The 16,768-nt window shown below is 39.8% G+C and overlaps 1 protein-coding gene across 4 annotated transcripts in view; it reads left to right on the plus strand.

Annotated features, from left to right (window-relative positions):
- ctnnd2a (catenin (cadherin-associated protein), delta 2a) overlaps positions 1-16,768 on the plus strand; it is a 234,244-nt gene that overhangs the window by 70,979 nt on the left and 146,497 nt on the right. For all 4 annotated transcript variants that reach the window (XM_062379286.1, XM_062379288.1, XM_062379289.1 and 1 more), the window contains exon 3: positions 16,116-16,228. In XM_062379286.1, coding sequence (XP_062235270.1) covers positions 16,116-16,228 — 113 coding nt within the window. The remainder of the gene's footprint in view (positions 1-16,115; positions 16,229-16,768) is intronic.

Below are 16,768 nucleotides of genomic sequence, written 5' to 3' on the forward strand. Positions count from 1 at the left end.
CGTTTTTCCAGTCTTCAACTGCCGGGCTTTGGTGATTCTGCGCACACTGCTGCCTAAGATTTATGATCGTGGCTGACAGCAGTGGAACCTCTTGGCTCCTCTGCTGTTGAAGCCCAAACGCCTCAATGTTGGACATGTTTTGCACTGTGCTTTTTAATATGCTTCTCTCCTCACCACAGTTCTAAAGACTGACATAATTGTATAGACTTTTGTATCTTAGGTTGATGTCTCTATCACAATCGTTTCACCGCATACCCTGATCCATTTGGCTTGGGCCCTCTGATACGTTTTCTGTTCTCAAAGGCCATTTTCCTGTACTTGCATAACTCTGAAGGCCAAATACTCCACTACTGTTACAATCTATCTCCCTCTCGACTGAATGAAAACCCCCAAGAAAGAACCCATACAATTTTTACACAGATTCTGACAAAGAAGCAGATCCAGAAATTGGCTTCAACATTATTTGATTGTACATTTTTTGACATTTTAACCAATTTGCAAGGGAAAAAATCATGAACCTAGATTGATGCTAGTATGCTTCAGTGAAGAATCAGCCAGATTTTGTGCAAATCCAGATCAGGAAGCAGATCCAGGAATTTTTTTTTTCACTTTCTTTAATATTGAATTTTCACTATTTCCCAAGCGAATTATTACTGGATCTTGATGAAACTCAATTCAGGCCCGTTTGGAGGAATGATGTCTAAGAGTGTGTGCCACTTGGTGCAGCTTCATTGAATTTAAGAGGACTTTAGAGCCTTGACGGAGGAAGTCAGTTTAATGATGGATGTTCCAGTTTATTTATACTTTCCTGTCATTTATATAAAAAGCAAACAATGAATACTCTGCCCATCCTTCAATTTCCAAACCCAGTCTCAATAATTGCATCCCCTTTCTCAATGTGTCGGTTAACTTTATATTTAAAAGAGTGGATTTTAATTAACCAATTTTTGTTTCCACTTTGACACGGTAACTATTTGTTTGTATTTGTTTCACACTCAGAGATAGCAGGTATTAGCATTTTCAATGTCACCATAACTGAATGTTAGCATAGCTCAAATTGATAGCAGATGATTCTAATTGTGAACTACCTGCAAAATAAAATAATATATATTTTTTGCGTCTGGAATTCTGGAATTCCATGGGTTCACTTGTGTAAAGACCAATTTGAAGGAGCAGAAATAATTAACCTGTCGTAAGGTGGAATGTTTTTTTATATTTTAAATGACAAACGTATCCTTCTGTGTAGTAAATTGTAGTATGTTGTAGTAGAGTGAAGGCAGTATGGTTGAAAAATGACACTTGCCAGTCATTGCTGTTAGATGTTTCTTTCTTTGATTGACTAAGATTCATGCAAATGCAATTAACACACTAATTATAATTTTATATTCTCGGCTTCGATGCATATGTGTGCACATATTTACACACGTGGGATTGTTTGTTGGCTGTTAATCTGCTTGCAGATTTTCCCAGCTTTTATTTAGCTTTACACTATCCCTCTCCCTCCTCTTGCTAAACACTTCATTTCTCAGTTTTCTCTCTCCCTCTCTCTTTCTATTGAGATGACATTGCTCCAGCGCCTCTTGTGACGAGATGTTCTTCTTACGCTCAGTGACAGCCTCTCTGTTGCCAATTAGTGGTGGAGTCACCAGCTCTCAGTTAGCCTTCAGAGATTACATCTCTGTCTGTTTACAACCCACAAATGAGACAATCCACTCAAAGCTGGAAATGTAAGGTGATGCGTGTTTGTGTGTGTATTATACAAGACTTGAGCATATACATTAAATCATACATCATACATGTATAGGTGTATATTTATATGCATCAAATAGTTATTTCTTTATCTATATGTTGTATGTTAATAGATACCTGAAGACTTCCTTTGGTTTCCTTTTTAAGTAGATCAAATCATGGTTGTGTGTGAATCCCTTTTTGCTGTGTGTGTGCTCTGTCATTCACAATGATAGTAGTGTTTACATCAAAAGAGGAGGAAATGGGACCGAAATAAACTAAAATACAAATTCTAAAATCTGAAATTACTTCATTACACTCAGCATTCAAACTGTCTTGTGGAAAATTGTGCCGCAGTATAAGTGGTGCACACCTGTCCGTACTTTGACCGCACTTGTTAAAGAAGTCAAACGTCTCGTGACAAGTGTAGAGATGAGACAACACTTAATTGTTACACTCTGCACTGGGTTAAAAGTATGTTAACACAAACACATGCACAGTCGGGTCTTGTGTGGAGTGATCCTGATGTACCATTTCAATGGAATAATATTCCTTTAATGTAGCTGTAAATTACTAGCCCCACTGCAGAGCAGTACAAAGCTGTATAAAGGGCTGCAGAGCCATGATGACTTAGAGTTAAATTACACAGGGCTCACATGTGTATAAATGACATTTTGAGAAAATATGACTCAACGTAAAATCAAAGGTTATTCCGCCTTTGTTAGACACACTATTCATTAATGACTTTTGCTCCAATTGAATAGTCAGGGGGTAATTTAAGTTCAGTAAGAGTACCACAGTGTCACACATGACAATGATGAAGTGGCGTTCAGAAACAGGAACACACAGAGAAACTGCTGAATTTACTGCCTTCTTTTACTTGTGTATTCCAAGCAGTCCAAGGATCAGCACCATGGACAGCGGCAGTGACACATTTTGGTTCATATTTTAATGATCCATCTCAGCCCAGTGGGAAAGCTGAGCAGAGACTGTAGATTCGCTCTGTTTTATCTTCTTTTTTTTTACATCCAGTCAAAAGGATCAGGTTCAGGATATTGTGGTCATTTTGTGCAGGATGAGCTTAAGACTCATGCTAGAGTGAAATATGCAAGTGATAGATGTATGTAATATGTAGATGATGAGCCAAGACATGTCAATTATTTCAATATATTTCCATATGAACTCACTTGGTGTATGTCAATGGTGGAGCAAAGTGCTTCCCAAACAGGGTTCAGCGGACCCCCCGGGGCCCCATTGCTAACTGACGGGGGGTCGGTAAACAGTTTTCCACATTCATCCATTTAAATGATTGTGATATAGTGTTGAATGCTGAAAATATATTTTATGCATGTCTAACATCTTTCGAAGACATTTATTTTGTGTTGTCCTTTTACATAACTTAGTAAAAAAATAATAGATAATGTCAAATTATTCCAAGGATCATACATGAATGGTTCCTTGGAATATTTTCTACACTGAAACAATTTATAGTTTAGCAACTTAATAATCTGTATATTGAACACAATTTTTACGTAAAAGGATTTACAAAACCATTTAATATTGTGGTTGTTGCAATACCCAGAATTCTGGCAGTTACATCTTATGAATTATTTAAGCCTAAGATGAATAGGTTAATTGCTTTGGAAAATATTTTGTGTTTCTTTATAATAGGGGAAATTGTGATTGATATTTACGTCTAGTCCCTTATTGTTTATAATATAATCCATAAACAAGCCTGCTCCAAACAGAGAACAGTTTCATCATCAAAAGTAGCAGTCAGACAGTAGCATCCTTTTTTCCTCACACCCACCACCATACTCGGGGCATCACAGGGCCCCAAACACCGCCCGTCACTGCCTGCTCATAAACTCATCTGAGTTTGTTTAAAAACAACAATAAATCTCCTGATATATTTAATTTGTTTGATTTAGGGACGTGTTAAGGCAGCAGCAGCCAGTTAAAGATTTATGAGAGCCCGCTCACGTGCTGGCAAATGGCAATCTGTTCAGCGCTGCGTCCCAGCAGAAAAATAACGCCTCTCATCGCAGTGAATCATCACACCTTCCGATTCACTGAAAACAAGCACTTAATCTGATTCCCTGCTCAGTTTTTATAAAATTCCATGGTAGCACAGATATTGTGAAGGCGCCATGCGAACACTGTGAGGATATTTGGGAGTACTTATTCAAAACTGAGACCCAAACGCTATTAGAGCGAGAATAAGAATGATTGAAAAGCCTGCAACTTCTCAGGGCTACTTGAGGCTAAAGGAGGATTTACACATGATAATGCAAATATCTGATACGTGCATTTTATGAAACAGTTTTAAATGCAGTTAAATAGATTTTTTAAAAAGTAGTTCAAATAAAAAAAAATTGAATCCAAGGTCCTGAGACATCGAACAGCCAGTGTTGTTGAAAAACTAATGAGATAAGCGGTGAAACGGCTCCTCGAGAGGATGACAGTGTGATATGTGACATTTTTGTTGATAGCTAAGCGACTGCTGTTACTTCTAAATGAATGTGCGCACTTGACATTTTGCTGTGACGATCAGGAATACTTGTAGTCATCGTGTTATCTGCACAACAAGCGGGGAGGTTTCGGGGGGGGGGCAATTAGGGATTTATCAGAAGTACCACAACAGCCCAGTTTAAATCATCTGCTGGCTGTGTATCTCCTACACACAATCACACGCACTACTCGGTGTACATACCTACACAGGCTGTCTGTGTTTGCGTGCAGGATTGTGTTGATTCATTTCATGTTAAATTGGCCACACACTTCCGCTTTGTTGGACTTGTGAATGATTTTATTTTAATGGCTTAAATGTTCTCCAAAGAAAGGAGCTGGCTGGGAATCTTGTTAAACCCTTTACCCATCATGGAGAAGCTATGCCGAAGGGCCTGTCTATGATTTTTATCATTGTCATGCCTGTCGTTCCGGTTTAGGCTTAGGGACTGACACACACACAAACACACAAACACACAGACAGCTCTACACACACACATACATAGCTACATACGCTCAAATGCTCGAATGCACCTGCTTCTACACATGTTCCTACACTCTCATGCACATTGCAGATATGCAGACAATATGGCCAGAAAAAGGAAACTGTGCAGTCGCCCCCTCACACACATATTACAGCTACAGACACACATGCACTTGAAGCCTTTAGCCATTGTTCACTAACTATTGACCTGCTTTCCTTTCCCTCTTTTTCAGTGCCAAAAACACTACAGTGGTGTAGGATCAACTTTTCTTACACTCATTTACTGTGTTTGTGTGTAAGCATGTAAACAGTTCTTAAGGGGACAGAATAAAAACATATTTCTTTGTTCCGTTTATGTCCTGATAAAAACCTTATCTTTGACAACAGCCAAAACCTTTTAACTTTGTTTCTCCCTTTTGTTTCTTGAACTCCATTAAATTTGAGTTGAAGAAACAACGAGCAGTTAATATGTAAGGCCTCAACTTCATGATGTGGAGCTGCACTGTTGTCCGCATTATTGCCAGGGGTGGCTGTGGTTCAGGAGTTACAGTGGGTTGTCTTATAAAGGTTAACGGTTCGATCCCTGGCTTCTCCAGTTTGCAGGTGGAAATGGGCAAGATACTGAAACCCCAACCATGTATATTAGTGTGTATTAGCTATATGAATGGTGTGTGTGAAGGGGAGAATGAGACCCAATGTGTAAGGCAGATTTTGGTATTGAAATCAGCTGCTCTCACAAGTTCTTATACGGCCAGTGCCACCAGAATGAATCACCACGCAGATTTCAGAGCTCTGAACAAAAAATGTTTCCCTGCTTAAAGGCCACATAAACATCACATGAAACATTACAAATACCTCAGGTGGCAACACACTCTCTACATGGCTGTGGAATGACGTCTGCCTAGAGTTTAACCATCCGTATGTGCACAGAAGGGTGTGTGAGTGTGTGTATTGTTACAGCAAGCCCCTTGCGTCTTTGTCTGCATGTTTTATCCTTTGTCTGTGGGCGCATGCAAGCGCTTGCTCCGGCTAATCTATCAAAACAAGTGTTTGTGATTACCAGTGGATGGATGACCTTTGGGGTCTCTGTGGAGTCCCCTGTCACATTGTGTGTTGGAGATAGAGGACAGGAGGGGAAAGAGCTGACAAAGAAGGTAGAAAAGACACTTCCTTAGTGAATAAGTGTTTTGTTTTTTTCATATTTGCTCTTCAGCTTTTTGTTTTTGCTGACGATATATACAGATATATATATATTATATCAGCATCCCCCTGCTTCATATTCATGCACTTGCAGAGTTTCAACTGGCAGCTGCCAAGTACAGCAACGGTTTACAGCTCTACTTTATATCACTGAGCTGCTCCACTGGAGCCAAAACCGAGAGTGACTGCCCTGCTCAAGGGCAAACTGCCAGCAAATGTTGAGAGGAGACACGTTTTTACACATTCACTTTACTTGCCCAGAATTTCCCAGGTGGTATGAGAAAATTCAAAATGGCAGCTTTCAGGTTAAGAGTAATTTCTCTAATATGAATCTGAATAAAAGTTCTCTTGAATATCAAATGGCATACATATACCTTATGCACTCAAACACTGCCAGCATGTCTTTTCTGAATTATATTTTAGAGAATTGCATACTTACATTGACTTATTTGCCTTGTTTTATAATGAAACGTTTCAGAGTGTGTGCTGTTACTATAATTTCATACGCAAGCAAGCTTCTTAAAGACTGACAACAACTGAATAGGTCAGTTTTACGTTATCTTAACATACACAAACCCAAACGCGCATGCATGCACGCACACACACACACACACACAAACAAAGATAGTGAGAGTCTGGTCTTCTTAGGTTATATCTCTAACTTCAGATGACATATTGACTTCCATTTATGTCAGAGTTATTCTAATCTAAGCTATAACTCCTTGTCTCAACATTGTCCTAAACCTTTTCCTAACTTTAAACATATCTTAACCCTAAAAATGTAATAATTATCCCTATAATAAAGAAATGTTATCATGTTGTGACTGTGTAAACATAGGGGCACAAACACACAGGCGTGCGCACACAGGCGCACACACACACAGGCACAAACTCACACATGCACTCACAGGCACGGAAAGATGTGGTGGCATTTAGGCAGTGACATTTTCCAAGTGACATTTTGTCTATGGCCAAACACATAGTCACTGAGTGTGAATCCAATCATGATATCTGCTTTAGTGTCATGGAGCCAACACTTAACGCATGGATGTGACCTGTCACGAAAATGCCCCCGCCACACACACAAGAAGGAAATGGATGTCATGGACTTCCAGGTGGAGAATTTCAACACTCCAACCTCTTTTTATAATAATATTTGCTTTATTTAACCAAAGATCTAATTTTGAATAGTGATATAGACTGTAGTCATGATTTTCTACCCTCCTAACTGTCTTGACCTTGACATCCTTGACTTTCTTTCCCTAGCATTTCCCACATGCAGTTATCATTTTAACGCTTTTGGGCTATAAACCCCTACACATAGACAGAGACAATTATTTTCATGGAATTCCCACACATCTTATTCTAATTTATGTCTTTCTGCTAATCTTTTTACATCAGCAACTACAACTCACATTTTATGAATGGTTTAAAATATTTTGGGAATTACAATGCATCAAGTATGAAATAAGGTCTGTATGAAGTAGTACTTTTCAAGATGGATCAACTGCTTACCTGGTGTAAAAACTTGTTAATATGAACACTCCTCGTATTAATTATTCGTTCACATTTCATGGCTAAAGCGGTCTATTGATGTGGAGGCTAAGCAATGAAAAAGAAATGACATGAAAACTTCTTTGGGCTTCTGGAATGGCTGTTTTCAGTCTGGTCTTGATGAATTCAACAGAAACAAAATAAGCAGATTCTTAACTTTTCTTTGAAATCAATGTACTTTACATTCAATTCTGGCACCAGCAGAAATTAGGTTTCATCATAAAAAATTTGTCAATATGTTGCTCGACAACCAAAATGAATTGTAAATGTAATGTTTTGCATTGAAGTGCTAGCTCACTGTAGAGACCAATTGCTGTTTGTTTCCCTCTTCCAATCATTCTGTTGTATAGTGTGTATTTGTGTGTACCAACTAGATGTGCATATACAGCATTAAGGGACTAGAATGTGTTTGTCTGTGGCTGCTCGCCTGTGTGGTTGTTATTGAATTTGCCAGCAAACAGAGAGTCGGGGAAAGAGAGATGAGCGATGAGAGTATTTACCGTCGGATCGGTAGTGGTTAGCCCTCCTTATATAATGCCCTCTAATTAGACAATAAATCACAAGTTAAATACAGTAGAACTTGCAACACAGTATTCAAATAGCGGCAGAGTTGGAGATTAGTTTGTGTTACTCATAAGAAAACTAAACAGTCTGCTACACCGCACAGTTCATCACAAACAAGTTAATCACTGTTGCACTTCACTGACAAGTTCACGCACATTCCATCAAACACGCAAAGACGCTAAAGAGATGCATCTAAAAAAGTTATAATAATTAACAAATGCTGCCACATACGGGTTGTTTTTCAAGGAGCCCATTTTTACTCTTACAGAGGTTTGGAAGTGAAAATTTCAGCGTATGTGAGGTTTTAAAAAAAAAAAAAAAAATTGTGAACAACATTTTCACTCAGCTGAGAGAGGAAACAACATTTTACTGGCATAGTCCTTAAGTGTGTTGATATCTCTGCCAAGGCTAATGCCCCATTGTCCAGTTATTTGAGTAATCCTTATGGTAAAATGGTTTTGTATTTATGTAGCGCTTTTCTGGTTTTGATATGTACTAGATAGTCTTATGCTCGATGAGAGAGAATAAAGCCAACACATATCCTCCTTGGGGGAGATAATAAGATCAGCAAAGAGGACGTTTAGTCTTTAGTGGATATGTATGAATGCCCTAACCCATACTATAAGCCTGACATTAAACTAAACAAACTGTGCATGTGTGCAGCCAATTTATAAAACCTACTCGGCCTTTTCCCCATTCTCAACTTGTCATTTTGATGTTATTCTGAATTTTTAAAGACCAAATCAATGCTAATATGCACCAATATTTAGGAAAGAGAGGGCTGTGTTGGGTCTTCGTGTGTGTGCGCCTGCATGTATGTTTAACAAGGATGACATCCCACATACCCCCAGCCCTTTTTGCGGGCTTCTCAGAGCTTTGTGTTTGCAGCTCATGATCTCCAGCTGACAGAGACGGTGAAACAAAAAGAGATGTCCTGAAACAAGGAGCAGAGAAAGTGACAGTGTGACAGTGTGAGCACGAGAGTGAGATCGCAGGCTGGGAGAGGATTTCTTTTTGCACACTGAGCCCTTAAATAATTTAACGAGGGAACGATCTGTATTGCTGTGTTTGTGTGTTGAATATTTATAATGCATATAAAACCGCAAAGGGCCAGCTGTTGGCAGTCATGTGGCTCAGGCTTGTGCTGTTATTTTTAAAAGGAACCAAAATTCTAACACATATGGCTTCTGGTGCATTACTAGTGATTTTACCAGTTTATCAGTATGAAAAGAGTTTGGAAATTTACCTTAAGGATTGAGTGAATATTTTCAGTGTTGTTAGAATAGTGACAAACCATTAGCCTGGATGCAGCCTCATCTTATTTCCATCTGTTTAATGATGTGGCTCTTTGATTTGGCTGTCTTTGAAGCTGTTTTCCTGAATTCGCCTTTGCTAAATGACACTGAATCCCTCCTAGGACTCGAACTGAAAGTTTGAGCTGAAATAAAAATAGTTCAAATCCAGAGCAGAGCATATACTGTATAGTTGCAAAACATATTTTTCTCTTCCTTATGTCCTGTTGCCTCACAAGTTTGTCAGACTCAGACATTGCAAATTAATCCAAGGAGCGTTCATGTTAACTCTTGCTTATAACGTATTGCAAAAATATATAAGAAAATACAGTAGCTTAAAGAATATGGTTCTTTAAATATTTTAGATCCGTTTTCATTCATCTGCTTTGAGACTGAAGCTTATCCCCCGCCTTCCTTCTTACACATCATGTACACCAAAATTGTTTTTAGTTCCTGGCTGATCTTCCACCCTTTGTTTACTTTCAACCCAGTTCACAGGAGGCATCACTGGAAATATTAATGTTTCATATCCGAGACAAAATGTGATTTTAGTTTTTGTTATTTTTCCCTATTTGTGATTATTACTTTCATTGGCAGTATTATTGTCATTAAGTGTGTGTATTTTATGGGCCACAAATCCCTCAAAGCAAGTACTCAATGCTATGATCAGTACTGATGCTATCCATTCTGTCCATTGCATTACTGTTGTACCCATTATAACATTAAAGAACTCCCCTCAGGTATTTCTGCTAATGTAAATTATATTTTATTAGACACAGGCTGGTGTGGTAAGTGCCAGTCATCACTGTAATAGGAAAGAGCAACATCCCTGTGTACAACAATAACAAAACATGTCTTTTCATGGAAAAATAACATGTGTTATTAAACAAACAGACCGAATGAAGCCAGAGCTGATACATATCGACTCTCCATCGATTCCTAACTCAACTCTCACCTTATACAACAATTCAAGTTGGATCGTATCATTTTGTTCGGGTGTGGCGCCTCCACAGCACCATTATCTATACTGCTTATCCTTTGAGGACTGGAGCAAATCCCCACTGACATTGGGCCAGAGGCCAGGGCCGACCTAGAGAAACAAACAATCATTCACACTGACTTAAATGAGTTTCAAGTTATCTCTACCCAGAGAAAACAAGGAAATACCCCTGGGTTTTAATCTTGTGAGGTTTGAATTCAAAAACCTTCTTGCTAGAGCGACATTGCTTATCACTGCATTAAGGTGCCACCTCCCTTGGTCCTAATTGGTTACAATAATAATCAAATGATAGATAAATCTTATACTTTTGAGTTTGATTAGGTCAATGTGGTGACCAGTCATCCTTTTTTTCCATTTGTTTTTGTTCTCTCTTTCGTGCAAACACATGCAGAGGCAGCGGATCAGGTCTCCCTCCCTCAGCCATCATCTCATATGACTATCATCAACCGAGTCATCAAAGTATCATCTGTCTTTTCTGTCCTCCAGTATTTGTCCCCTTTCATCCTCCCCTACTACTTCCCTCCTGACTCATGGTTGACCTTTCACTCATTAAAATGAGGAACAAATAGTAGGGTGAGAACTGAATCTCGGCTAAAGTTGAACCATACATAGACTACACACAAACGCAAAGCTATGATATTAGAAAGGAGGAACAGAGGTTGTTGCTGTCAGGAAGTTTAATATGCAAAGGAAGTGATGGAGTAGAAGAGAGTGACCTTTTACCAGCGACCAATCGCACTTCTCTTTCCCACTCCTTCGTCCCACTCATCCAGGTTTTTTCTTTCCTTTGAGCTGATTGAGGAAGGCAAGTGAAAGAAAGACGGAGCGAGAGAGAGACTGTTACTTCCCATCTAGAAGGTCAAAGCTCTTTTTGAAAAGCCTTTTGTTTCTCATCAAAAACCAGCAGTGTTAATAGTTGCCCGTAGGCCACCTTATAATGATTGGACATTATCTGTTTAAACACACAGACGGCACACACTCGCTTTATGGTGATAATAGGAGCAACTTAACTTAAATAGAGGAATAACTATATTGATGCTGGTTCTTTCACTAACAGTGGTGAAACAGGCCATGATGGCTATTTATCCCATTAAAGCTCTAATACACAGACCACAGCTACGTTATCCTGCATTCTGTCCCAATGTTTTAGCCCTATTTTATTGCTTTAAAAGGCTGTCTGTGTTTCTGTTCTATTTACTTTGGGCAAACCCCCAAACACTTTATAATGAGAATATACTCTGTGTCAAGCTGGAAAAGTTCATACACACACACTCCTGCAGACACACAAATATAAATCCCAAGGAGCACTGCACAAGGCTGGATCCTGAAAATCAACCTGGTTTACAATTGGTCCATTATTTTCTGTCTTGCAGGAGCTATTTTTTTTTTTTTTTACAGAGTCACATTATGAAAAGCCGCAAATGGCAATTTCAGTACTAGGTTGTAAAGGAATTCACTTTTTATGTTGTTTTTATTAACCCGGTCATGTTTCTATTCTAAAGAGACCTGTCTCAGTGGGTTTTCCATCGTATACTGTAATGCTGTCTGGATCACTGTAGCGCTGTCTCCTTTTCTCTTGCCCTCCCCCACAGGGAGGTCAGATATCATCCTTGAATTGGGCCTTGAATGCCTCACTGAAGGCCCAAAGTAGACATTTTATGTGAACATATACCTGTGTATACACAGGTGCTAGTTCATGTCTATATCAGCTTGAATTTGCACATGACATTTGCCATTGGGATTAATTTAGCAAGCCACTGCATGTGTATAGATATACACTTATACCTCTTAAACGCCATGTTTATACATAAGACGCTGTCAGCTAGTCGGCTACTCACTGACACTACCATGCTAGCTCTGACTATATCGTAGATGTTTAGCTGAAATGAGCCGGTCTGGTGTATGTGATATGCGTCACCAGCTCATCCCGCCCTTGCAGCTCCTATAGCAACAGAGCTGATAAGAAAGTTTTAATTCCCCTTTGTTTGGTTGAGTTGAAGCGTGATACTGACATTTATAACTGTGAGCATCGGCCTCTTGTAGCTTGCCAGCGCCAGAATGTCTTTGAAAAATGGTTGAATCTTGGAATAGGTTTGCATGACAATGATCCACCTTTTGTAGCCTTAGTTTCTCTGGGATGAAAGGACGCATTTGAAGGAGGTTTTTAAATAAGACGCTGTGAGGCAATCGGCCTTGAAATGTCAATGGCCCCTGTATTTGGAGCCAGCTCATAGATGTTATGTACATGCGTTCACTCTCACAGCTCTTGGGATCGGTCCCTGAGTCCAAACCTGTTGTGTTTTCATGGAAAACTCAAACACAGTACGCAGATCAACTCTATGAGAGTAGTGCAGGTGTATGAAGGAGGAAGGGGTGGAGGAGGAGGACCTTCAGGACCTCATTTGTTATGCTGGCTTGTGGATCGGGGTTCTGCTGTTACCATAGACACCATTGTTGCTGCATGTGGCTGCTGCGCTCTGTTTCCTGTTCATTCCTGAGAGGGAGGCTGCGACACATGGACAGAGCACACATGCATAACACAGTGGAATCCCACACCTAGTGCATTCCGATAGAAATGCACAAAGAGCTGAAACTCCCAGCTCATCATTGTTCCCATCAGTTGGGATGTGATCCATGCACATATTGAGGTAAACATATACTGTATACAAAAGAAAATGTTTGTGGGGGATTTTGTAAAATGCACATGCAGAATAAATTAAGTTAAAGAGATAACATTGTAAAGTTGATGCTGCTAATAAACACTGTTCCAACAGTTGCTGTACTAAGAGGAACACATTCAGATAATAATTTTTCTTATATACGCTGGAAGGCACTTCCGTCACCAGTTGAGCAATGACACACATAGCAGGACACCAGATGTCAGTTCATCGCTTGCTTTATTAACGTGCTCTTTCACAAAGGCTCTTGGGTAAAGGGAAGCTCCCTCAGGCAGATCCCAACAACAAACCAGAGCCTGTCCCAACTCCCTCGGCTCAACCAACCCGCATGCACACTGACTTAAATGAACCCTCCTGATTGGCTAAGAGCACAGAAGCTGCTACGCTGACTGAACAGGGTCGCTACAATATCAACAACACAGCCCTTCCTTAACCAAAGGGATTGTATAAAGAAAAGATGTGACAAAGGTTTATGCATAATTTAACAAATTTCACCTCAACACAGACTTGACGTAACAGATTTTCCATCTGCTTTGGCATTCAGGCATTTACCCTGGTACTGTAGAAGGTTTGTTTACTGTTCAAGTATTATATATACCTCTAATTAGCATAATGCTACTTAGGTTGCAGGGATTTACATTTTTACACCTTAAGGATTTAATATAGTTACAGCTGTGGCAAGGTGACAAAGCAGTCTGCAGTGGGGGAGCGGAGCAGGGCTTTGAGAGGAGGCAACTCACTGTAAAACAAAGCGGTAATTTAAAATGATGGGTCCACAGAGTTTAGTAGACGCTGTTCACATTCCCAGCATCACCTCGCTTCGTGAATCAAAGGGGTGGCTGAACCAGCTAGTTTGTTGTTTAAGTGTATAACATTTCTATGGGAGCTTACAGTATATGAAAGTACCCTACAGTACGTGATGAATGGTGCCATTTGAGGGGGCTAACTAGGGTTGCAAAATTCCGGGAATATTCAAAAGTTGGAAACTTTCCATGGAAATTAACGGGAATAAACTGGAAATGTTGTGGGTAATTTATACTAACGATATTTACCGTGTCATATACAGACATAAATATAACCATTTTGTTTTGTCATAGGCTGATTTGAGCCCTGAGGAAACTTTGGGCTCTTGACTATATGCTTCTGTATCTTAGTGTCATTCTTAACATAGGTCTTTGCACAGTATTTGCAAATGAACTGCCTTTCCTTCTACATTGGCTGGGGTGAAATGCTCCACAGATAGATAGATAGATAGATGATAGATTACTTTATTCATCCCCGAAGGGAAATTAAGTCGTCATAGCAGCCGGTACATTTGAATACAATAAGTGCAAGTGCACGTGGCAATGTTCTGTAGAACAAGATGAGAAAAAAGCTTGTAAAAAACACTAATGCAATGCCTGAGATATAAATAGTTGGCCAAACAATTGGAATCGTCTGTAAAAATATTTTACAATTGATGGATAAATGAATAGAAATAGGCTAGAAGAACAGATGAACAATCCCCATCAGCATGCTTATATTTTCCCCAGTAATATCATCAAAACTTACCTGACTAGTCGTGCACACTATAGCAGGCCTTTATAGCCCAGAATTATCTGTGCATGTGATGGAGAAATGCACAGTGGAGGGTTGAATTGTTTTTTCAAAATTCCCGAGCTTAACTTTCCGGAAAGTTTTGGGAAATTTGCCGAAAACATTTCCGCACCTTTGCAACCCTAGGGCTAACCCTAACATAAAAAAGGGCAGCGTCAGCATTAGAATGCGAAAACAACAAAGAAGAGTGAATTTGCACATTGACTCAGTTGTCATGCTTGCCCCAGCAGATTGGACCTGGAGACGATTAAAAACCTGTCTACTGCAGAGTCATTTGAACCAGGAGTGAATGCTGATTACATCCATTCCTGCTGCAGACAAAAAAAAACATGTTATTGTTTTTTAGCACAATGTTTGATCAGAAAAACGGCTATAGGGTAGCTTGAAGAACACAGTGACATTGTCAGCAGCATCAGTCTTTCTCTTTATCTCACCCCTCAATTAAATTCTCTACTACCCTCATATGTACCTGTCTCCTTCGATCTCTGGTCGGGAGCCTTGTAGTGGGACCTCATCCCAAATTAAATTATTAGAATCAGAAGTAAGAATTGTCTGCAGCATTTTCTATTCAAAACTGCTCGGTCGTGAAAGAGCTACTATTTTGAAATAGCTAGTACATCATATGCACTTTAACGGTTCAACAATTCCGATAATTTCAATTGTGAATGTCCAACTGGATGCAGAGAGGGGCTTGACATGATGATTCCTTGTGGTTGCCAGGAAGTAACGTCCAGAGATTTGTCTATAAAAACGTACAGAACTAAATTATGAATAGATTATCATCCGATTTTCCTCCATCAACAGGTTTGCAACACAAGCTGAACTAAGCATTTGGGGTTTCGCCTCTGACAGAAAAGCACCATTATATTTGTCTAATATTATGTCAAAGATTCAACTAAGTTAGAACACTTGGCATAACTGTAATGTGCTTTATATTTAGCAGTGATTGAAATTCTAATTTTGTTGATGTACATTGTGGTAATGCTTCAAAGATAAAACAATTTGCCACAGCACGATAATATAACTACCTCCAATAGTACTACATATGTGCTGCATATTTCAGGGGTTTCCTGTACTTTGTGTGTATGAGAGGGAGACAGGCAGAGAGGGGGAGAGACTGTAAAGATATGAGTAAATTGCTGTAAGCATGTGTGAAAAGGGGGGAGATGAATTGCATTGTGCTCTGTAGTGTTTTGGGAGGAGAGGGGATTGAAGTGGGAGACTTGTGATAGACTAGGGATCAACTCATTCAGAGCTTCAAATGGCTTTGAGAAAACCAATCAAACCAGCGCACACTCTCCCTACTTATTCGCTCACACACTCTCCCTTGGTCCCACGTACACACACACTCAGTCGCACGTACACACTGTCCTCAGTGGGCTTGAATTCGCTGCACTATTGAAATGCTCCCATACGGTAACATGCATAAGCACGATTCTGCTTCCCACAAGAATCCCATCATTTTCTCTTGCTCTGTCTAACGCACACTTTGTTCCCCTTTATCTCTTCAGGAGCTTCAGTTTGAACGGCTGACCAGGGAACTTGAGGCTGAGCGTCAGATCGTTGCCACCCAGCTGGAGAGATGCAAACTTGGATCAGAGGCAGGCAGCATGAGCAGCATCAGGTAACATGCAACCCCCTCCTCTCTCTTTATCCATCTTCCTTCGTGTGAGTGTGGTGGGGTGGTAACACATACTGCCCCCCTTTTGTGTGTGTGCTGGTTAGGTTTTGCATAGAGAGGATGTCTTTTTGTGCTTGTGTAAAGGTAGAGCATAACATAACCATGTCCCTCACGTTGCCAACGCTGACCTCCATATTATACACCTTCACCCTACCCACACGTAATGTACTGCACACTCACACAACAGATACTGAGAAGAATACCCTCAGTGTGTGTGTAGCTGCAATACACCCAGGGCATGTGTGTGTTCTTCTGAGATCCCCTGTTGTGGGGTGCAATCAACAGCTGGACGGATTTAGATTAAACTGGGGTTGTAGAAAACACACACACACACACACACACACAAATATTTTAAAATAACACTAAGCTTATGATAAAAATATATAATTTAAGACAAATGCATGACTTAACAATGTTGTGAGTATGATGACACACTTCACAAACACTGTTTCCCAGGACCATACATCACAAATGCATCACAAC

This window comes from Platichthys flesus, chromosome 21 (assembly GCF_949316205.1).
Source record: "Platichthys flesus chromosome 21, fPlaFle2.1, whole genome shotgun sequence".
Classification (NCBI taxonomy): domain Eukaryota; kingdom Metazoa; phylum Chordata; class Actinopteri; order Pleuronectiformes; family Pleuronectidae; genus Platichthys; species Platichthys flesus.